Raw genomic sequence first — 21,842 nt, 5'->3', positions numbered from 1 at the left:
TCTCGGCGGCCACCACGTTGTGGCCACACAAGTGCTGCCTCATCGTGCGGGTTCGGTAGCTGCCCTCTCTTCGAGGACCGTCTGATTCCGCAGGACCGCTTCGTCGCTGTCTCTCTCTCTCCGGCTCACGGACCCCTATACGGGTCGCCCCACGAGTGCGACAGAGACAGAGCTATCCGCATCGTCAGCTCGTTGAAGTGGCCCCTGCTTATCGGTGGCGTGTTCCTTCTCCTTGTCGATGCCTCGCCACTCCCTTCTCGTTCCATTCCGCCTTCCGCCTCGCCACGCCTCGCGAGCGGAACCCCACCGATTAATCCGGACGGTGCATTTCCACGGAGGTGAAGGCCTCGTCACTCTGCCTCTCGCGCGCTCAAGGGGCGTCCCGGGTGCGAGGGAGACGACGACGACAGCGGTACCTCTTGTCTTCTGCCCGGAGCGCTGTATTTCGGCAACCCCTCCAAAAAACGAAGGGAATTCCCCCTCTGGGCGCCCGGGGACCTCTGGACTCATTCTGAGCGATTCGGTCCTCATAGGACTCGTTTGAGGGCAGCGGCGGTTAGGCAGAGAAAGAGGGGGATGCGTGTGAACTCTGCAAGCTGCTCCCCAGAGTGCGTTCGGTACACTCCGGTGCACTCGTCCTCGCACCAGCACACTGAGACAGGGAAGGACGAGGTGTCTCTCTCGCACTCATGGGGCGTGCTTGGATGCGAGAGACGGACGGGCGGGACTTCCCTCGGATTCGGGCCGCGGCCCAGGCGAGCAGCATCCGCGCCGGGCTGGCTGGGCTGTGGACCACGCGGCGTGCGTGTGTTGGTGTTGCCCAGCCGATGTAGTGCTGGCGGCCCGCCCGCGCACGCACACAGATAAAACGCTGATAAGTAGTATTTGGAGCGTGCTTCGATCTTCGATCTTCGGTCAGTCCTCTCAATAAATGCCAGTGCGCCTGCACCGGGCGGCGGATCGAGTCCGAACAGTGGTGCTGTCGCTGTCTCTCTCGCACTCCAACGCCCCGATGAGTGCGAGAGAGCAGTGTTCCGAACCAGGCTGCGCCTGCAGACTGGCGCCTGCCCGCGCCTGCCCGACAACCTCGACCGTGAAGAGCAGCGCCTCTCGCACGGGAGATATCCCAAAGCCCAACAATGATACTATTGACAAAGGCGCCGGAGGACAGAAGCTGCTCAAAAATGACCCCCGCTTCAAGACGCTTTGTGTTACCGCCTTCACTGTCTTCCGATTTTAGATGTGCATGGTCCGCACGTTTGCAATCTGCAGGTCATAAGACCAATGCATAGGGATGTCAAGTCAGGGACATGGAGAGACGGGGACGCCACCCCATTCCCTGGGCGCCGTCGCCACCAGTGATAAGCTGGCCGTCTCTGCGCGCCACTGCACCGCACAGCGGGCCAGAAGACCGGTGGAGGCGGCCAAAACTCCAGACGCGTTTTGAGCTCCAGAGTCGCTCAACAGGACTCGAACCGAACGTGTGACCCCACCAACGGATTGCTCTTTGAACGAGCACGTTGAACACGTTCAATTCGAGTCCCATTTAGCGACTCTGGAGCTCATAAAGCGTCTCGAGTTTTGGCCGCCTCCACCGGTCCTCTGGCCCACTGTGCACCGCTGCACCGCCGAGGATGCGGCCGAGTGCTTACTCATGGACGCAATGCGCGGTGCGTCCATGAGTGTTGAGGTGTTCCCTCGTCGCAGAAACCCAGGCAAATTATAGGTGCTGAGATTAAACGCGGCTGGTTCCGAAAAGTGCTTTGCCGCTCTCTCTCTCGCACGATAGAGGGAGAGGGACGGAGCGCCGATACACAAGCAAAACGCACGCTTGGGCGGCAGCCTGCAGGCAGCCACCGGCAGCGCAGCGGCGGCGCGGACTGAGCTGGCAGCCGCCGGTCAATCTTGAGCCCAGTCCGCCGGCCCAGTCCAGCCCAGTCGGTCGAGACGTTGACGTCGGGACGGAGAGGGTGCACTGTGGGACTCGCGCCACTCGCCCACTCGTCGACCTGAGGGACAACGCGCGCCGCGTGGAGCGTGACGGAGACGGACGGACAGCCTCGCGTGGACGACGCAGACCCAGACAGAGACAGCGGCAACAAAGGCGACATGCAGCTGCTCGACGAGGGCCAGGCGGCGCCCGGCCAGGGCCAGCACCCTCCCACGCACCACGACAACAACAACGTGGTCAACGGCCTGGAGGCCGTCAAGTTGCGGAGCACCGGTGAGTCTGACGGCGTAGTCCGGCCGCGTGGGGTGCCTCGTCGGCCTCCGCCCCTCAAACTTTTGTAATAGTTCATGTAACATTCGGGTCCCCGTTCCGCTCCGCCTTCGTATCGGCACGTTATCGGCCTTGGTTGCGGGAGACTGGCACTCGCGGCGATCGCATTGAACCGTTGTGGACGGCCCGACGCCAAGCTCACCGAGATCCCCCATTCTACAAACGCCGGCCAGGGCCACCGAGGCCTGCCTGACTCAGCCCCGGCTAGACGCTCGTGTGCGCCTTCAGGCCTTCCGGTGCGCGGCGAGACTCCCTAGATTCCGCTCATTGCACTCGTCGCACTGTCCTTCTCGCGCTCGTGGGGCGTCCCTGGTCGGTGCGAGAGAGACAGACGAACACCTGGCCGGCCGGTCCGTATCGGTGTCGCGCTGTCAAGGCGGCGGCGGCCCGCCGGCGGCTTACGGGACTTGAGATGTTTGTCCGCTACCAATTGGAACTTTTCGGCCCAGTGAATGTGCGATGGGTGCAAGGACACGAGATAAGGCGGTGCCGCCGTCGAGTGCACTGTAAACGGCCTTGAGGGGGTTGTCTTGGTGCCCGCTCGCCGCATCGCTGCTGGCTCAGGGCTTGCATGCCGGCAGGCCGGACTAGGTTCGCGTGGAAAAAGACGGCGCTCTGAGGAGTGATCGAGTCACTGAGTGCGAGTGAGAGGCTCCACTTCTGTCCGGCCCCGCGCCGCCAGCTCTGAGACGTCTAACTCAAACGTCGAATGACATCCTTCGACCTCATCATGGCCTCACTTTGACCTGTACTGTTCTGTTTGGGCGGTTTCCCCACTCCTATTAACCAAATCGCTGACTAGGGTCATCGGACACAACCGTGTGTACAGTACTTGAACACTACTGTCGCATCGTCTTCGGCTAAATGCTTGAGTTCAACTTGTTTTTTTTTTTTACAGGTAGCGAATACCTTCCCAACGGGCGGCTCTCTCCCGCCCGCGACCGGTCCCCCATTCGGAGGGACCTGGGCCGCGACAACGTCGCCATGTCGCCCCAAGTCTACAACAAACTCAAGGTGGGCCATTTTCTTGGACATTCTCAAAAGGACATATTTGAGAGAGAAATAATCGTCAAGTCTTTCCCTTGCAACATTGCCAACATAGTTAATTTGTTTATATTTTTATTTGCTTTTGTCTCTTTTTTTGAAAATAATTATTGGAAGTTTTAGACATTTAAAGACGACTTTCCTCCCCCTCGCCTCCCCAGCGGAATTTCTTAAATTTTCTCTTTGTCAGTGGGAGTTGTGATTTGCATTTCAAGTTAAATGTCCTGTCCACAGACGATGACGTCGGCGGTGCAGGCGGCCGAGGACCAGATCCGCGACCTGCGAGCCACCCTACGGGACACGCTCCGCGAGAACCGGCCGTCGCTGGTGCCCGAGACGGGGGCGGTGGCGACGTCGTGGGGCACGCGGCGGCAGGCCAACGGGCACGCCAACGGGTACACCAGCCTCAACGGCAGCCCCAAGGACAAGGGCAGCGCGCCCGCCAGCCCCGGCAAGAACGCCAAGAAGCAGCTCCGCGACAAGGAGTTCGCCGTCCGCAACTCGCCGCTCACCGACCTGTTCGCCGTGAACCACATCAGCACCATCTACCACGTCGCCGTGGTGGTGCTCATCATCCTGGTGCTCAAGACCCTGGTCGACGACCTGGTGGCGCACGGCACGTAAGTGTGGGCGCGGGACGGCCGGCTCCGTGAACCATTTCCCCGGCGTCCTTTCTCCAAGAGTGTTTGTTTTAGGATAAACATGAGCGTGGGGCTCATCTGGCACTGCTTCGGCGGCTTCCACCGCGTCATCACCATCTGGCTCGTCATGATGCTGGCCACCATGGTCCAGTACGTGGCCTTCACCAACTGGGCGCAGCGGCGGCAGCACTTCCCCGTCCTGGGTGAGTCTCCCCGTCCCGGACGGCCCGGCAAGGAGCGCCCGCAGGACTCGGGGTAGGCTGTGCCGCGCGGCGCGCGTCTGCGGCGGGTGGCCTACCCCGCGGTCATCGGGCGCTTCGGCCTCCAGCGCGGACTCGCCCTGTCCCTCTCCCACCGGCACGGGGCGCCCCGTGAGTGCGACCGAGACCTTCCACTGACGGTTTCTCTGCTCGCTCTCCGGCAGCGCGGCGGTGCTGGGACTGGGCCTTCTTGGCGGCGCTGCTGGTGTTCGACGCGGCGCTGCTGACGCTGCCCGTGCTGCGCATGCTGCACTACGCCATGCCCTTCGCGTCGTCCTTCGCCCTGCTCACCGAGGCCGTGCGCCTCCTCATGAAGACCCACGCCTTCGTGCGCTCCAACACCCCGCGGGCGCTGACGGACGGCAGCTGTCCCGGGTTCTCGCACTACCTGTACTTCATGTTCGCGCCCACGCTCGTGTACAGCGACAACTACCCCAGGTACGCCGAATAATGATGATCTGAAAGTGCAGTGGTTTGTTGACTGTGAATCCTAACATTCGTCTCCGACTGTCCCCAGGACCCCCTCGATTCGCTGGCGCGTGGTGGCGTGCCACATGCTGGAGGTGGTGGGCTGCGTCTTCTACTGCAGCTTCTTGGCGGAGCGCTACATCCTGCCGCTGTACCGCGACTTCGGCAACCACCCCGTGGTCCCGCTGGAGGTGTTCTCCAACGTGATGGCCGCCGTGCTGCCCTCCGGGCTGGCGTTCGTGTGCAGCTTCTACCTGCTGCTGCACTCGTGGCAGAACGCCTGGGCCGAGATGATGCGCTTCGGCGATCGCATGTTTTACATGGTGAGCGACGTGAGGCTGGTTCCCCGTCAGCTTCGGCTTTGCTGTTGTAGGAAAGCAGTCCGTGCTGAGATCACGGGCGTTTCGATGGGTTCGATCTACGGCTCGTACCTAATGCCCTCCGCACCTCTCCCCTAAAAATATTTCTGCTCCCTAATTTGCTTTCTCTGCTGCAGGATTGGTGGAACCAGGGCTCGTTCTCGGCTTACTACCGCACCTGGAACGTGCTGGTGCAGGACTGGCTCTACTCGTACATCTACAAGGACGTGGTGCACATGGGCTTCGGCGGCGTGCCGGCGCGCTTCGCCATCTTCGGCATCTCCGCCGTGATGCACGAGTTCATCCTGGGCTTCACGCTGCGCTTCTTCTACCCCGCGCTCTACGTCTTCTTCGGCATCATCGGATGTAAGCTCCGTCTCCCTCGCACCCCTGCGGACCCAGACACGCCCCTTGAGAGCGAATCTCACGCTCTGCCCTGTTTTCCCTTTCCCAGTGCTGCTGTCCTTCTTGTCCGTGAGCCAGGACGGCTCCTCTGCGGTGGGCAACATCGGCCTGTGGTTGTCTCTGTTCCTGGGTGACGGCATCCTGGTCAGCTTGTACATGATGGAGCACTTCGCACGGGAAAACTGCGCACAAGTTATAGTGAGTAGTCCCGTTACACGTAGCCTTGTCTCACATTTTTTCCCCCTTAAAAATAAAACAAACTGAATTTCTTTTATTTGCCACAGGATTCATCTTGGGATTTGTTCGTCCCACGGTCCTGGAACTGCACATCCCTGCTAGGTCAGACATCATGAGTAGTTTGCCTGTAAGTTAAGCATTGTATTACACTTTTCTGACTATTTGTCAGATAAAGTAACGATTATAAGACTGACTATAAAGATCGGGGTCTGAGAATAAATCTGCCATTTGGTGTGTATGCGACACATTAGAAATTAGGTTGTTGTCCAGGTTGAGATTGAATAACCTGTTGTTCACATCAAGTCAATGCAATTATTTTCTCGTTGAGGAATTCTGTATGGCTACACTGCTATCCACTGCATTTTGTGATATTTGCGTTTTTGATGTCTTTATTGATTGTCAAAAGACAATTTTTCTGTTGCCAAATTTTCTGACTTGATATTTTTTAATGTTTTTCTCCTGATTTTTTTAATTTGCTTAGAGGTTTAACTGTATTTTAAGTTTCATTTATTGCTGTATTTTATGTCTTTTATTCCTGTTAAGATTCATAGAAATGTATGATTATTTTGTTACTCTTTCCTTGTTCTTATTCCTCCTGCGCACTGCATAAACCTTTACAAAAATGCATACACGCATACATGCACACTTATAAAACTGTATTGTTTTGATGGTATCTTCTATGGTTCACTTCAAGTGCTGTGTTGTACAAGCACTTGAGGAAAATGAACTTTCTGTACAACCAGCACCACAGAAATGGCTCCATTACTACCTCACAGAGAGCAGACTAGATTGGACTAGTCAGTGTTTTCAAAGCATTAGGGAGAGGGTTGATGATAATCCTTCGACACATTGCAAAAATAATGGCCATTACTCGTAATGTAACGTCAGTCTTTACTTAAAAAGCAAAAAGCCAAAATGTTCAGAACACGTACAATGTAATCATTCGGCACACTTACATGTATGCATAATTCACATGCACATGTTTTTTTACCAACAAAAGATCTTTAAAACAAAACCTTGGAAGATTACAGAGTTCACAGTTTAGGTATTCCATAGTGAAAGTCGTACTAGGAAAACTAATCCATTATAAGTAAGTTTTAGTCTGGGTACAAAATCACAAATGTTGACAATTTTTAAATTTATTTTTCTTTGTGCCCACAATGATTGAGAGAACCTCTCAAATCATCTCGAGATCATCTTCGTACATAAACTATGAACGTTTCACTTTGAATGTCCACCGTTCACAAACAGGTCATTTAAATACAATGTCACACAATAGTCAATTCGATTTGTTTCCCTTTACATTTTTGAGAAAAAATAACAAGGAAGATAAATACCTGAATATATAAATATGTAAAAATCTTCACCTCCGCTTTTTTAATTGTTATAAAATGCATAAATTTTGCAAGGACATATTTTTCCTGAGAATCCAAATTTATAACGATATGCATGCAGCAGAGCTGTAGAGCACACAAATTAGATTCAAAAGTCACTCTTAATGCATGTTAGGATTAGATGATTCCTTTCTAAGAACATCTCAATGGCACACACACACTCGCACACCTGAAATTTGTTTTTGATACTTCATTGGACTATAATGTATAGGAATCTGAAACACTTGCTAGTCAAGGTTCCCTTACATAGTTTAAAACCAAGAGTATGGAAAAGAAAAGAAAGAGGTAAAATCATAAACATTCCAATTTTCAACAGGCAGAGGTTAAAACACATACAATTCTAGCCTTGATGTGTATTTTGAGGAACGGTTTTCCTAAAAGCATATATGCAGCAATTTTTAAGAACAAAGTTTAAACCAGAGGGGACTGAAATGCAGAAGTTAATCAAGCTAATGATAGGACCAATTTCACCTTGATGAGAACTCCTCTAGTTATGTTTTTTCCATCTGCTTCCAAAGTTAATTGCCAAAATGTGTGTAATAAAAACCATAAATGATGAGGGAAGGCCTGAATAAGACACAAGACATGTAAGAACTACACATACAGCTTTGGTACAGGAAGGCCTTCTCTCATTTATTTGAACAATAATAAATTAGCTAATTCATATAACGGTGCTCTTCTTCAAATTACAACAAATCTAGAAAAAAAATCACAGTTAACATGTCAATGCGGCATATGCAGAACATATGACCCACTTATTAAAGTGATTATTACTTGTACCTTTCTCAACTATTCTTTTGTAAGGAAAAGACAATCAGAAAAGAGTAAGAACTTCAAATTAAATCTCAAAAATTTGATTCAGAATTCTTTTTTTTACAAAATGTTCCACGACCAGGTACTTGAAATAAATCTAGTTGTAAGGTTACAGATGAAGTGTTCAATGCTGAGGAGAAATAGGAAAGGTAACAGTACAAATAAATAAGTATCCTTACCATTCTCATAGAAAATAGATTTTCTATCATAAATTGAAGCTTGGACTAACAAAAAGTCAGCACTGAACACAAAATCCGCAGGCCCATTGAGAGTGGCACAAGTATGCTTGATTTCACTTCTCACCAAGAGTTTAGTTGAAGTGGAACTTAAATTGGAAAGGACTACCATGATGAAATTGGTGGAACTGTTGGAAGGGGTTGAAACCATTATGCTGTCCGGACTCAGGGTCAAGAGGGTCTTCTCCATTGTCATACTTTTGCCTTTTTTCTGTAAAAAGATAAAAAATAGTTTAGTTTAAGATAAGACATTACAACTACTGTATTGGTTTCAGGCCATGCGAAATTTACCTGGATCAGTTAAGACTTCCTTAGCTGCTGCTATGTCAATAAACTTTTTCTCTGCTATTTTCTTCTCACTCTCATTTTGTTGGAAGTTGTCGGGGTGCCATTTTTGTGCCGCTTTTCTAGGTATTGAGGTAGGAAGAAAGATGGTCAGGAAAAGATCTGTTAATATTGCCAACATAAAGACAAAGACTACTAAAACATGGTATTTACCTGTAAGCCTTTATAATTTCCTGTTTTCCTGCATTTCGAGATACTCCAAGTATCTTGTAATAATCTCTACGCTCTGCCTGCTTTTGTAGCTTTTGGGCTCTTTGAATTCCCTCCTTGGCACGCTGATAGTCTTCTTCAATGTCCAAGGCTTTGTGATAATCTCTAACAGCTGAAGACAAGAGAAGTCAAGAGTTATATGTCTTCCAGTACTACTATCACTATGCTACAACATAAGGTTCATAAATACATACCATCATCAAACATACTACTTGCTATGTAAACTTCAGCTCTATCACACAATATTCTCGCGTCCATATGAATATCCAAAGCATCTTGACAGCTTTGTAAGCTCTCTGTGATTTGGTCATCTTTGTGATAGCACTGGCACAATTTATCATGAGCTTGGAAGCGGATGTTAGCCACATTTGGTTCTGACACCAAAACCTGTCACAAGATTGAATTTAGCAATGGATATTTATAAAATTAGTATTTTACAAATTATTGAGAAATATTAACCTTTTTGGACATATCAATACATCTCTTGTAATCATTTGCTTGAAGTGCTTCTTGAGCATCATTTAACTGTTTCTCTACTTTTTTCACTTTCTTGTAGTGAGGGAAGCAATCCTTGTGTTCAGGATCCAATTTTAAACATTCCCGAATTTCTCTGCAACAGAAAATGTGGGCATGAAATATGATGGTGCACCTAAATTAGGATCACTGTCAGTTGGTATTAAAAAAACATTTTAAAAGACTTACTTTAACGATTCAGGAGCTTGTCCAAGTTTATAATAGAGTAAAGACAGCTTGAAAAAACCAGCAGTATTGTCGGAGAGTAGTCGAGTAGTAGATCTAATATCGGAAATAGCAGCCATACTGTCACCTAAGGCAGTATGAGCTTCCGCACGCAATTCTCGTAACATTGATGACCAAGGACAGATCTAGAAGTCAGAAAAACATAGTACAAAACATTCAACCAATTAAAAAAAAAATTCAACTTGATCTGAAAAGAAATTTAGTATTATGTATGAAACGCACCTCAAGAATTTTAGTTATCAGTTCTACAGCTGCAGGATAGTCCCTTCCTCTCATGAATGCCTCAGCTAAAGCAATATCATGTCTGGCTGGGTCAATCAGGCTTCTGAAATGAGCTGCATCTGGGTTGTGGGGTTCCCATGCAAACTGAAGGAAAAAAGAAAAGTTAATGGTTACTGTTAACTATGGAACAGCTGATACGCCTTGTCACATATAATCCACAAAACTTACAACTCTGTCAAGTTCCTCTGCTGCCTCATCCAGTCTTGCTTGTTTGACAAGAATATGACTCCGTTGAACTCGAGCCTGTAAGTCAACGTGATATCACTGTGATGGTGCTCATGACATCGATTGCATCAAACTACATTAAAATTTCAGCATCATTTAATGGTATAAAAATTGAAATAGTACTCACAGCCGCAAAGTCAGGTTTCAGCTCCAAAACTTTATCAAAGTCGGCAAGAGCCAAATTGGCCTTGCCAAGTGCAAGGTACACAGTTCCTCTTGAGAAATAAGATACTGCATTCGAATTATCCCCTTCTGAAAATCCAATACAATGCGTTAGACGCGCTAACAACAATGAAATCCATTCAAATGAATAAAAATTTTCACGAGAAGACTTACCAATAGCAGCATGGTAATGGGTTAAAGCGTCCTGGTACTGCCCACTGGACAAAAATTTCCTACCTATCTCGAGGTGCTTATTGATTTCTGCTTGGGAAGCACCATCTGAAACTAAATATCACAATTCACATTACTGCACAAGCCAAAATTTACCACTGAAAATAAATGCATAAAAGAGTGCATTTTCAATAACAAACAAAAGAACAAAAACATAACAGCAGTTAAATTAAAAATGTTTGCTGAGTTGTCGTGATATCGGTTGTTTGGAGGTGGGGCTGAAAAATGGTCAAGTACCTAGGTGTGTAGAAAAACCTTACAAATTTTGAGGACGGTACTTGAATGAAAGCAGGAGTAAAGAGAACAAAGGAAAGTGGATAGAGAAATAATCAGAGCAGAGAAATATTCCTAAATGTCAACTAGCGTGTTGAGTCTGTGAATGACACTCATGAGACAGAGCAAAACTTACAATTCGGTGTAAATTGTGAAAGAAATTACTAGCGTTCAAATTAAAAGAATGTCGAGAACAAAGTTTCAGGCTGTCCGGTCAAGTGTTAATGCCTTGCTGTCTGTCTACGTTGAGCAGGTTAACTTACCATCGCATAATAAATCCAACGTAATAAGTACTATCCAGGGTATCAACTTCCTCGGGCCCAGTCTAAAAGAACGATCCATATTAACTGTGTGGCGGGCCACAGCTGTCATTCAATTACCCTATTTAAAAATGACGTTTTACAGACTAAAAGTGTCATTCCGCTGAACGGCTGACACAACTAGAACTGTGCGGTCCCCACCATGATTAAATGTTGATAATCGTGGTCTGTCCTGATTGGTCGAGACCGAGACGAGCGAAGACGACCGAACGTTCTCCGCCCGACAACCACCCGAGTCCGAACTGCAATATGAATGTGAGACCAAGATCACATCTTCATTCATGTTCGGTGACGGTGAAGTTGAGTGAAGCGGAGTGAAGTGGAAGCCGATAAAAGGAAAGGTACCTAAAGTGTCACCTGCAAAAGATAAACACTCTGAGTAAGGTACGAGACGAATCTAATCCAAAAGTGAGAGCAGCACATGACGTAAGAGTCCTTGTGTAATCAGACAGTGCAGTGTACTTTACACTATTTCCTCACACACAGGTGTGAGAAGTCAAGATAGGGATGGGGAGTGTAGGGAGGGAGTGTTTGTGACGAGTTTAGGTGTCACGATCATGCGACGAATGACTGGCTATCACTCCTTTTTGGCTTGTCATGGTTGTCCCCGTTGCAAGGACAAGAGACTAATATAAATCATGTCTCCTTGTTTCTCCACAGCAGTCTAGTACCAACCAACCTGTTATCATGACCAATGGACAGGGACACCATCTGTCAACGGGTGAGTATTTTATAACTTTCTCCATAAAACTGGTGGAAATTTCTAAAGTTTCCAATTGTCAGCCTCAATTTTCAGTTTGGTTTATTTGTATAATGAGAACAGGATCTTGTTCTGTCAGTGTCATGTTTGACTTACATTGACTCTTGCTTGATTTATTTTCTTTGTTTGGGGGAATTTCAGGGAGTGTTTCCCCTCCACTAGTGAATGGGAAACTTCGTCTGTACAGCATGAGGTTTTGCCCTTATGCTCAACGAGTGCATTTGGTTCTTGATGCCAAGAAAATTCCGTAAGTTTCACTCTTTTTTATGTCTTTTTTTTTTGTGGATATGATGGTTAAATTATAATAAATGTTCCTTTTTTCAGATATGATGTTGTCTATGTAAATTTGTCAACCAAGCCTGAGTGGCTTTTTAATAAACACCCTCTTGGCAAGGTTCCAGCCATTGAACTGGAAGATGGCACTGTGCTCTACGAAAGCCTCATACTGGCTGAATATTTGGACAGCTCTTCAACAACTAGGCCCCTGGCAAGTTCAGACCCCCTTCAACGAGCCAAGGACAAACTCTTGATTGATCGCTTCTCTCAGGTACTCAAATTTGCATTGAATTTCTTGAAACCTTTCCTTAAACCATATAGCTAGACAACTGTAATAATTTGCTGTGTTTTCATCTTCTTCCTTCAGTTCATTGTTCTATTTTACAAGATATATTCAGATATTGATGCCCTTGTCTCTGAGGATGTTATGAAATCGCTTGATGAATTTGAAGCTGAACTCTCTAAACGTGAAACACCTTATTTCAGTGGTAAGTTTACTGTGTATTTACTTAATGACTCAAATTAAAAATATATTAAACAACAAACTTTTAATCATATCAATTTTAATTTCATAGGTACACGCCCAGGTATGGTGGATTACATGATATGGCCCTGGTGTGAACGAGCTGATATGTTGGTCATTGTTGCTGGAGATAGATTTGTGATGCCTCCACAAAGATTCCCTAAATTGGTGAGTATTTTTAAAATTAACTTTTATGCACAGTTGTATGTATGCTAATGTTTTATTCTTACCCATATTTATGTATGGTTGCAGTTGCAATGGAAGAAGTTTATGAAGGAAGATGAAGCTGTTAAGGCTTCCTCCTTAGACGCCTCCGACCATGTGAAATTCTTGAAGTCCCGTGAAAGTGGAACTCCAGATTATGATATGCTTGTGTCATAGGTTTTAGTCACAAGAATTTGACCAAGATAATTTTACTTTATCTCTTGTTTTGTATTATTTTTTTCATTTGATCACAACTGTCCATGTCTCTTCTGCATATTTTTGGAAATTTGGCAGACTGGAGCATCTGTAAATTTTATTTTGCTGTTCTGTTTGCCGATAACTATTTAGTTTTTATTCTATGTTAATTCCTTCTAATACAAATCTCATGCTGTACCCTTATGTTTATTAATCAGGAGCTAATAAAGCACACTTTAAAAAACTAGATGTTCAAGCTGTGAAATTTAATTCCCACTCCATCGCCCTGTGGTCAGCTTGAATATTGGGGAAGTACCATTCACTTGTCAGTGCCAAGTGTTCGCGTTACATAGAGGAAAATAGTCGATACGGCCAACAAAATGAACTGTTGAGATTCTTACACATTCAGAGCGAGCAGCGTTCGAAATGGTGCAGGCCGAGTGGCGGGTCAAGGTGTCAAGTAGAGCCCTACGTTACCCCTTCGGGGGATGTATGTAGGAGGGCTCTAGTGTCAAAGTGCTGCCTGCGCGGCCTGCACCGCATGTGCGTGCGATGGGCTGCCTACCCACAAGGCGCCCCCTGAAACAAACGTCATGCAAACGTCGAGTTCCGCCAAGTTTGCTGGGCGACATGGCTGAAATTGCGTTGGATACGTGCAGTTGAGAAGGAATGGGTTCTCGTAACATTATGTTGTCGTTTGCAAGACAGTGGCATCCTGTCCCAAAAAGTTTTAAAATATAAATCGAGTCGCTTGCCGTCTAGAAGGGTGTGGAGGGCGCACGTCACGACGAAGTTTCTTGTCTTTCCAAAAAAATTGGCAATCGCTCGGCAATTTTTAATCGGTCTTCCTGCTATAAAAATACGAGGAGCGCAAAGAAATAAGTGGTTCGCCCAACCCTGTGCTTTAAAAATGATCTACAAAAAGTCGTTGGCGCTTAAGCGCTTACAAGCGCAGGCGCAGGACCTTCAGTTACACAAGGCAGTGCGTAGTATTTTTGTTGTGATTTCTCGCGATTTGAATTTGAAATCGTAGCGCACCAATATTGTGGCTTTTGCGAGCCAAATCTGTGTTAATACCTCTTACAAAAGGTGAGACGTGGTGGCTTTCGGTATTTGCCGCGCTGCGGGAAAGAGAGAATCTTCCTTACAAAGTTGTGCTTAACACCATCTGCATGATCCCTATGGAATGTTACACTGGCCGGTGAACGGAGCACTTAAAAACGTTCCTAAATTCTCTGAAATGCGTTTCAGTAGCAGAGAATATGTTTGGCGGAACACTAACACACTAATGAGTCACCATAAAGGTCGTTCAGAGGCAACTTTTTCACATTAAGGCACTCTCAGTCCCTTGTTCTGGTAGGTGTAAACGATCGATTTCCAGCATTTGTCCTTAAAAATCAGTTTTTTTGCACCCAAAACTAGACAGATTATTGTAATTTCTCATGCGCTTCCATTGAGTAGTGTTGACACTTGCCCACACGATTGTGCTGAACCAACAGAAACCACGCAACACCTAAGCATATAACCTCAAAACACTTGCTCTGCATTCTGTTCTGAGGCATTCGCGCGTCTCCAGTGTGCCAGTGCCACTGCCAGTCCGTCTGCTCAGTACTCCTGTTTGGTTTTCGTCTTTAAATCCTTCTTTATTTCTTGTGTGCATTATTGAGTGGTCTTAAACAACTGTCAATTACACATCTACTTTTAATTTTTTATTCTGATAAGTTTCACTGCTATTTAACAATGGTGAAATTGCGTCAGATGGTAATGGGAACCGCAACAGGGTAAGGAAATTTCTAGTTTCAACTTTTTGAACCAAGGGGTTTGTTGGAGCCTTTCCAAGACTTTATTTTGATGTCTGTATTTATTCCTATGAATTGGATGGATACAGAGAACAGGTTAAAATTTAAAAGATTAAAGTCTGGTAGACCAATATTAATTTATAATTACCTCACATCTAAATTAATAGAACTAACCTTTGACTTCAGGCCCGGCTCAGCAAGGGGATGATTTCATCATGCCTGGCTCCACAGTGCGTGCTAAAGTCTCCAAAGGTGTTCGAGGAGCGACGGCTCCCGTCTCAGAAAGGCAGCAGCTGGCACTCCTGATGCAGATGACATCCGATGACAACCAAGGTATGTCTTCCTGAGAAACATAACAATCATAATTCTAGGGGTAAAGATCAGAAAACTGTTGCTTTTTCGAATATTCTGATATTATTTCCTCGTACTTAAGATGTTCTCTGTAGCTTGCTCTATGACATTGGTTGTGCCACTTACCTTCTTTCGCCAGTAGAAAGGGCTTCAACCCGCTTTCCTCTGATCTTGCAGTTGAGGCTGGTCTGTGCCGTTGTTTGTGATTGGAGGTTATGATAACTGTCACCAAGTCATTATTTAACCCATCAGCCTATTCCTCTGGGACACCACTTTAAGGACCCAGCAATCATTTTGCTTCACTCTTCAAGACCTAGCTAGCCCCTAAGGGCCACTGGCAGACTGGCCCGTCGGGCGTCCCCGCGGTGTAGGTGACAGGTGTAAGACGTGGGATCAGCTGGGCGCAAGTCTCCTGTTTCAGATTTCAGCCGGTTGGGTGTGGAAAACAAGGGAAAGGGGACCGGGGGCGGGAGAGGAGAGAGGGGGACTCGTAAAGGGAACGACGAGAGCGGACGAGAGCCGGATGGTGCTGCACTCTGGCGGCGGTCTGGGTCGGCCCAGCCCAGCCCCGCGGCGCGCCTCCTGCGCAAGGGGTAGCGACGCGACATCGTGTTGAGACGAGACGAGACGAGCTTCCCGCTCCGCCGCTAGGGTGCGTGGCGAGTTAGCGCCGCCGCGCCGCGGCCCAGACACCTGCAGCTGCAGCGGGCCGCGGGCCGTGCACGTGGTGCATGCCGGGCCAGCCAGGCCAGCCAGGCCGTGCGAATGCGAGACGAGGCGCTATTCCCCATTCGGGCGCGACTCGCGACTTCGACTGGCCGCGGGAAGGACATGCAAGCGGCGAGGCTGGGACGGCCAGCCGCGGCCAGCCGCGGCCTGCCGGCTTGGACGGCCTTTGACCCTGACCCGCGGCTGCGGCCGGCCTTGTAGTGAGCCTTCTAGGCCTTCTGATGCCTCATTTCGTCCACGAGCCCCAAGTTCCTGCGCGGCGATGTGGTGTGCGACTGTAAGCCCCTCGACGTGCCCTACCCGCCGCCTGGCTGCGCCAAACAGGCAAGCGAGGCCAGAGGTCAGCCAGGTCCCCGAAGGGTCGTTTTCTCTCTCGCACCCGTTCGGGCCATCCCTTGAGTGCGAGAGAGACGGCGATGAAACGATCCTTCCGATTGAGGCGGCCGGGGCCTGGTCCCCTTGAGGCCCTCTTCAGGCAGAGCGAGCTGGTCGGGCCTTCCGATTGATGCACTGCACTGCATGCACTTGACCGTCGATTCGCAATCACTCCGGATTATTGAATGGCGCCCTCGCCTCTTCGCAGTGGGGCTTTGGGAAAACATAGAAGATAGGGAGACGCCTGCGCCAGCCTGCCATTCTGTCTCCCTCGCACCCGCAGGGTACCCCACGTGCGAGGGAGGCAGAGCGTCTCCAAATGACGTCACGTCCGCGCGGATTGGACGAGACGACGACGACGGACTAGTTGACTAGTTCTAGGCCGGATGGAGGCGTGTGGGAATGGAGGCTCAAGTGGGGACAGGACGGGGCGGCAGGGACCTGGCAGGGACGCCGACGACGGTGAGGGGGCCGGGCAGGCCGGACTGGACTTGACTAGGCCGGAGCACTTCGTCCTTGGCAGAGCGGGCACAGCGACAGGACGGCCAGCAGACCACGCGGTGCACTTGGGGGCCTCGAAGTGCAGACCGGCGCGCGCACGCGACGTCGTGGAACTTGGAACCACGAGAGCAGGGCATTTCTCTCACTGCACGATGGAGCGGCTTGGACAGACGCTCGTTCACCGTGGCACCGCGTTGCACGTGTCGTTTGGGCTGGGCTGTGTGTTTTGGTGTTTCGGTCGGCGTCAGGCGGGTACCGCCGTGCCACTCCACTCCGTGCAACCGACCCGCACCGAACTACTTACGCCGTTGTCTGGTTCTTTGCCCTTCCCACATCAAAACGGGCTGGGGGCCGAACTTTGGCTGGAACTCTGGAAGCTCTTGATTCCGAAAGTTTGGGGAGATGCAATGCGAGATTGTGTGGAGGCAGGGCGCGCTTCCCGTTTTGAAAGGGCCTTGGATCCGCATGGGTGGTCGCCCTAGCCAGTCCTAGCCCGCCCTAGCCCTGGGGGATGCCGCCGGGTGCCCGGCTATTCATAGGCGGCTTCTGCTCCGAGAGCGCGCGTCTGGTGCAAACGTGATCTAATTTGATCCGAAATGTGACGAAGCACCTGCCTGCGGGCGGGCCGGCGCGGGGCAGCGCAGCGCAGCGAGTAGCGGTTCGCGACGTCACTCGGCCGGTGCAGTGCTTTCTTCGGCCGGCCGGCAGGCTCATGCCGAGAGTCGTTTCCGACGCTCTGTCTCTCTCGCACTCGTGGAGCGCCCCGTATGGGTGCGAGAGAGACAGCGGCCACGCCACTGCCAGAGGGCCGACCGGGCTGGTCGACGGCGTCATGTCGCGGCCCTCGTCGCGGCCCTCGCGGCGGCTGGCTCCTATTTACCAAGCCATTCCCTTAACGAGCGGGTAAAAAGGCCGGACTGGTTTGGGAACCTGTTTCGAATTTGTATTCATTTTGTGTGTGTATGTCCGCGGAGAACGACAAGGCACTCTCCATCTCCACGCACGCTGGCAGGCACGCCGACGCGGCGGTTCGGTCCTTTTCCAAGGTCTCCCGCGGAGGAGTACGCAGTTGTCGCTCGGGGGGCGTGTTCCAATGAGACATGTTGTGTACGCGCACCGCGGGCCAACCTGCGCGTTCGTAGGGCTCTTTCGGGGCTCCGGGGCGTGGGCGTGGCGGCGTGGGGGCTCGCCCAAGTCCGCCCAAGTCGCTCGGGGAGTGACTCAGGACGTCGACGCGGTGCTCGCGGCCCGCGGCCCGCCATTTCCAAGTAAGATGACGGCCTCGCGGTGCTCGCGGCCCGCCCCAAGACCCCCGCCAGCACCGCCAGGCCCGCCAGGTGCACGAGTGCGCCGAGGGAGGACCTCGCCGACGACGAGCCCACCCGGCTGCACGTTGCACTCGCTGTGGCGCGAGAAGGGCCGAGTGTGGCCGCGTCGCGTTGGCGTGGTTTGCGGGCGGCGTGGGCCTGGGGCGTGGTTTTCGGCCCTAGAAGGGGTGTTCCCCTTTAAGTTTTCATCGTCCGCTGCCGGCCCCGGGCAGGCCTGGCAGGCCTGGCCCGGGACGCCGCTCCCCGCCCCGCCCCACCACGCCCTGCTCGCGGCGTTCTGGCGGCGTTGCCACGCCGCCCCATGCGGTACGTATTGATTGCCGGGAAGGCCAGGGGGGTGGTGGTGTTGGTGGCGTCGTCCGTCTCGCTCGCACCCTCGCCGCCCCCGCCGTCGCCGTGCGCCCTCTCGCTCTCTCATCTGCTCCAGGCTCCCGGGGGCCGGCTGCGCTAGCTGCGCTCTCTGGTTCGAGACCAACCCGGCGCCGCGCTTTCTGGCTGTCGCTGCTGCCGAAGTTGAAAATTTGCTTGCATGGACGGGATGGGGCCACGGGAACGGGGACGTGTGCTTTCGAAGCCGGGGCCTCGAACTGCCTCGAACCTCGGCACACTGGGCCAGGGCTAGCCAGGGCCCGTCGGCATCTTATCGGAGGAAACGTCAATCTCGCATCACCGCCGATAACAGCGAAATCCATGCAGCGGGCACCGCCATGCACGGGGCAAAGTCGTAGGACAGAACAGAGTGCGAAAAGGGGGAAGCGCGTGGCGGCCGATTGCGATTGAACCATGCTGAGAGATCTGTGGACGTGGACACCGTATCAAACTCATGAATGGTGTAGATTCATGTTTGTGCTGATAGCAGCGGCAGCAGAAAAAGCGTGATCTTATCCCTAAAGACGCTCTTGACGAGATCCTCGGTCGTAATGAAAATACGTTAGGTTCAAGGCAATCCTTTGTTTTGGGTGTGCCTTGTGGTGGGGCATTACAATTGCTTTTCATTTGGCCCGGCTTTGCATGCTTTGGCCCCACCACTTGGATATGAGGAGCGTGTTCGTTCAGTACGACGCGCAGGGCATTGCCTGGTGCACTGCGCGATTGCAGTAAAAGTCCCGGGTTCGACTCCGGTCGTTCCCTCGCGACTTTACTGCAGCAGTGTTGCACGCTGCAGCGCTGCGGCCCGGACGCGTTTCGGCCCTTTACGGCCTTGCCGGGCTGCGTGGGAGAGAGAGAGAGAGTGCCGTCATCAGGCCGTGGGCTGGGTGCGAGGGAGAGAGAGAGAGAGCCATCCTGGACTGCGTGCGAAAGTACCAATACCAGAGGAAATGACTAACGGCTCACATCATCAGCGAGACAGTGCGAAGGACGAAGGACCTGCTGTCGTGTCACCGCGAGGTCCGAGGTCCGCTCAATAAATAGAGAATCTTTCGGACGTGACTCTGGGGGCCGCAAGGCTGCAGATGGAAGGAGAGAGAGAGAGAGAGAGAGGACAGGGTGTGGCGGGGCGCAGCAGGGCGAGGTCGGAGAGGTCTCTGCCCGGGGAGAGAACTTTTACCCCAACGGGGGCCCCGCGCCCCGCCCGCATCGCAGCTAATTTTTCTCCATTTTCTCTTGCTGCCCTCCTGGAAAAAGCGAGGCAGGGGGCTGGGCTTGTCGCAACCTGGGGTCGACTTCACCCGAGTCATGCCTAACGCCACCTATTTTTGTTACTATTTATATCTTCGTATCATTCCAGCATGCATATATGATCTCAGTAATCGTTCATTGAGTTTTGACTTGACAGTCTGTGCGCCTCTTCTTGTGTTCCAGGACCAGGACCTGGATCGGGGCCCTCCGAGGTGGGCGGCGGTGGCAGCGGCGGCAGCGCGGTGGTGGCGGCCGTCACCAGCCCCGCGGCCAACCCCTCGCCGTCGAGGTCCAGGGCGCGCAACGAGCGCGGGGAGACGCCGTTGCACCTGGCCGCCATCCGCGGCGACCTGTCGCAGGTGGAGCGGCTCCTGGAGGCCGGCGCCGACCCCAACGTGGCGGACTTCGCGGGTGAGTGTGCGCCGAAGTTCGGCGCCGTGGTGTCCTGCTTGGAGTCCCCGATGGAAATCCTGTTCCAGGGCGACCCGCACCCCTCACAGGATTGCCTACCCGCCGGGCGGTATACGTCCGCCAGCGCCAAGCTCGCCAAGCCAGAGTCTTTGCAGACGTCGGAATGTGTCAGATCTCAAATTACGGCCGTATGGCGCACCTTGCCTGGGAGCGGCAGAGATCGGCCTCCCCGCTGAACGCGCCCCGATTGGCTGCCGCTCCCGCCGCCTCGCTCCGGCGACCAATCGCGACGCTCCCCGCCGGCCTGCAGGCGGTAACGCGGTAACGCACTGATTTGGAGCCGAGACCTGGCCATCGGCGCCGGCCCGGCTGAGGCTGGGGAAGGTCAGGCTCGATGACGTCTGGACCCGCGGTCGTCGCGGGCCTCGTCGCGGGCCCGGCGAAAACGGCCCATCGCCGGGGCCGGGCCTAGCCGGCCTAGCCGAGCCGAGCAGATACGGCGGCGCCTGCTACGCCTGCTGGGTCGGGCCGTGGGGCCGCGTCCGGGGCCGCCGCGGCCGTCTCTCTCGCTCCCGAGCGACGGGCCGTGGCCGCGTGGCCCTCTCTCTCCCTCATCGCGGCCCGTTGTGGAATGGAATGGCATTCGCGCGGCGTTGCCACGTCGCCCCGCTACATCCATGGCGCTGGCGCCCCGCTACGCCCCGCTACGCCCCGCTACGCCCCGCTACGCCCCGCTACGCCCCGCGCCTCTGAGACCCTCCGAGCGCCACGCCGCGGCCACGCCAGGCCGGCCGCCACCGTGCATCCCGTGCACATTCGCCACCACGACGGCGACGCGTCGGCGACGTGTCGGCGGCGGCCTCCAGGGGCTTGGCGACGAACGACGCGGCGCTATCAGTGATTGCCCCGCGTCGCCGTGACGTCTGTTGCAGCGAGAAGGGAAACTCGCTGGGGCTGGGCTGGGCTCGCCGTGGGCGTGCGACACTGTCCGCTGGGGCATGCGGGCAGCGGGCCGAGTGGCGGTCACTGCCGAGGGAATCGGTGGTGGAAGTGCCAATGAATGGGACAAGGCGACCACGGGGACGGTGTTGCTGTGCCTAGGTGGGGCCCGGCCAGGGCAGGGCCGGGCGTCCACGCGGGCTGGAGGAGTGCCTCAAGGGCGTGGCGGGGCGTGGCACGGCGTCCCTGGGGCCGCACGGCCGCACCGCGGCGGGGCTCGAACCGCGAGGCGTTCCAGAGTTGCGGGCCTAGGCGGGCCGCAAAGAGCACCAGAGCACCGAGCCAGTCAGTAGCCCAAGGACGCGGGGCCGCGGTGCCTTCAGGTGCCTTGCGGCGCTGGCGCGACGGCGGGACGACGGACGGGGCGGCGTCACAAGCCAGGTGGACCAGCGCGTCACGTCGCAGGGACACTGCAGGGACCGCGCGACGTCCCGCGCCCCGCCACGTCCGATGAGTCAGGCGAAGCACGACGAAGAGAGCACACCCCTGTCTCTCTCGCACCCATACGGGACGCCCCCGCGAGTGCGAGAGAGACAGGGCGACGAAAGCACTGTTCGGAATGCTGCAGGCGCTGAGTCACGCGGTTCCGAACGGCCGTCGTGTGTTACGCCTTTCCTTTCCAGTGGCCGGCCGGTCGGTTGGGGCGTCAATAAAAGATACATTAGTAATCAGAACGGTTGCGCATTTTGTATTGGCTGGAGAGTGGTTTTGGAACACTGCCGCAAAATTTGGCGAAACAGCGATACACGTCTGGAAACCGTGATTGGATCGACTTTGGGCGGCCACTGCGTCCAATCAAGGAAGCTAATCACACACCCTAGCAAAG

The 21,842-nt window shown here is 52.5% G+C and overlaps 4 protein-coding genes across 8 annotated transcripts; 3 read left to right on the top strand and 1 right to left on the bottom strand.

The window, feature by feature from the left end:
- Positions 1-1,878: 1,878 nt before the first annotated feature.
- Positions 1,879-6,270, top strand: LOC117640334 (sterol O-acyltransferase 1-like). The gene is made up of 9 exons (XM_034376766.1): positions 1,879-2,224; positions 3,180-3,295; positions 3,560-3,945; positions 4,021-4,169; positions 4,391-4,664; positions 4,744-5,017; positions 5,191-5,419; positions 5,508-5,656; positions 5,743-6,270. Exons 1-9 carry the CDS (start codon positions 2,110-2,112, stop codon positions 5,809-5,811), a joined length of 1,761 nt encoding a protein of 586 aa, XP_034232657.1. The 5' UTR covers positions 1,879-2,109; the 3' UTR covers positions 5,812-6,270.
- A 296-nt stretch (positions 6,271-6,566) lies between these two features.
- Positions 6,567-11,108, bottom strand: LOC117640336 (dnaJ homolog subfamily C member 3). 2 transcript variants are annotated; one of them, XM_034376771.1, is made up of 12 exons: positions 10,889-11,108; positions 10,296-10,406; positions 10,087-10,211; positions 9,903-9,977; positions 9,675-9,818; positions 9,396-9,577; positions 9,153-9,303; positions 8,888-9,080; positions 8,637-8,805; positions 8,430-8,545; positions 8,206-8,349; positions 6,567-7,786 (listed from the first exon to the last, which is right to left on the bottom strand). In XM_034376771.1, exons 1-11 carry the CDS (start codon positions 10,995-10,997, stop codon positions 8,213-8,215), a joined length of 1,512 nt encoding a protein of 503 aa, XP_034232662.1. In that variant the 5' UTR covers positions 10,998-11,108; the 3' UTR covers positions 6,567-7,786; positions 8,206-8,212. The 2 variants fall into 2 exon arrangements, with proteins under 2 accessions (XP_034232662.1, XP_034232660.1); XM_034376769.1 differs by having other exon boundaries at positions 6,567-8,349.
- Positions 11,109-11,175: 67 nt separating this feature from the next.
- LOC117640340 (pyrimidodiazepine synthase-like) lies at positions 11,176-13,154 on the top strand. 4 transcript variants are annotated; one of them, XM_034376775.1, is made up of 7 exons: positions 11,176-11,329; positions 11,606-11,666; positions 11,847-11,952; positions 12,030-12,252; positions 12,349-12,469; positions 12,557-12,672; positions 12,757-13,154. In XM_034376775.1, exons 2-7 carry the CDS (start codon positions 11,633-11,635, stop codon positions 12,883-12,885), a joined length of 729 nt encoding a protein of 242 aa, XP_034232666.1. In that variant the 5' UTR covers positions 11,176-11,329; positions 11,606-11,632; the 3' UTR covers positions 12,886-13,154. The 4 variants fall into 4 exon arrangements, with proteins under 4 accessions (XP_034232666.1, XP_034232667.1, XP_034232668.1 ...); XM_034376776.1 differs by having other exon boundaries at positions 11,188-11,286; XM_034376777.1 differs by having other exon boundaries at positions 11,229-11,329; positions 11,609-11,666.
- A 1,169-nt stretch (positions 13,155-14,323) lies between these two features.
- LOC117640499 lies at positions 14,324-20,253 on the top strand. The gene is made up of 3 exons (XM_034377018.1): positions 14,324-14,684; positions 14,889-15,035; positions 19,790-20,253. Exons 2-3 carry the CDS (start codon positions 14,918-14,920, stop codon positions 20,251-20,253), a joined length of 582 nt encoding a protein of 193 aa, XP_034232909.1. The 5' UTR covers positions 14,324-14,684; positions 14,889-14,917.
- Positions 20,254-21,842: the final 1,589 nt, after the last annotated feature.

The sequence above is a fragment of the Thrips palmi genome, unplaced genomic scaffold, assembly GCF_012932325.1.
Source record: "Thrips palmi isolate BJ-2018 unplaced genomic scaffold, TpBJ-2018v1 HiC_scaffold_12, whole genome shotgun sequence".
Classification (NCBI taxonomy): Eukaryota; Metazoa; Arthropoda; class Insecta; order Thysanoptera; family Thripidae; genus Thrips; species Thrips palmi.
Note: the sequence above shows the minus strand (reverse complement) of the source record. Positions and strands in the feature narration are given on the sequence as shown.

Coding starts and splice junctions, on each gene's coding strand:
- LOC117640499 (XM_034377018.1), top strand. CDS start 14,918: ATGCCTGGCTCCACAGTGCGTGCTAAAGTCTCCAAAGGTGTTCGAGGA. Junction 15,036..19,789: donor GACATCCGATGACAACCAAG/GTATGTCTTCCT, acceptor CTTGTGTTCCAG/GACCAGGACCTGGATCGGGG.
- LOC117640334 (XM_034376766.1), top strand. CDS start 2,110: ATGCAGCTGCTCGACGAGGGCCAGGCGGCGCCCGGCCAGGGCCAGCAC. Junction 2,225..3,179: donor CGTCAAGTTGCGGAGCACCG/GTGAGTCTGACG, acceptor TTTTTTTTACAG/GTAGCGAATACCTTCCCAAC. Junction 5,657..5,742: donor AAAACTGCGCACAAGTTATA/GTGAGTAGTCCC, acceptor TATTTGCCACAG/GATTCATCTTGGGATTTGTT.
- LOC117640340 (XM_034376775.1), top strand. CDS start 11,633: ATGACCAATGGACAGGGACACCATCTGTCAACGG. Junction 12,253..12,348: donor TGATTGATCGCTTCTCTCAG/GTACTCAAATTT, acceptor TTCTTCCTTCAG/TTCATTGTTCTATTTTACAA. Junction 12,673..12,756: donor CACAAAGATTCCCTAAATTG/GTGAGTATTTTT, acceptor GTATGGTTGCAG/TTGCAATGGAAGAAGTTTAT.
- LOC117640336 (XM_034376769.1), bottom strand. CDS start 10,997: ATGACAGCTGTGGCCCGCCACACAGTTAATATGGATCGTTCTTTTAGA. Junction 9,819..9,902: donor CAGAGGAACTTGACAGAGTT/GTAAGTTTTGTG, acceptor TTTTTCCTTCAG/TTTGCATGGGAACCCCACAA. Junction 9,081..9,152: donor GTATTGATATGTCCAAAAAG/GTTAATATTTCT, acceptor ATCTTGTGACAG/GTTTTGGTGTCAGAACCAAA.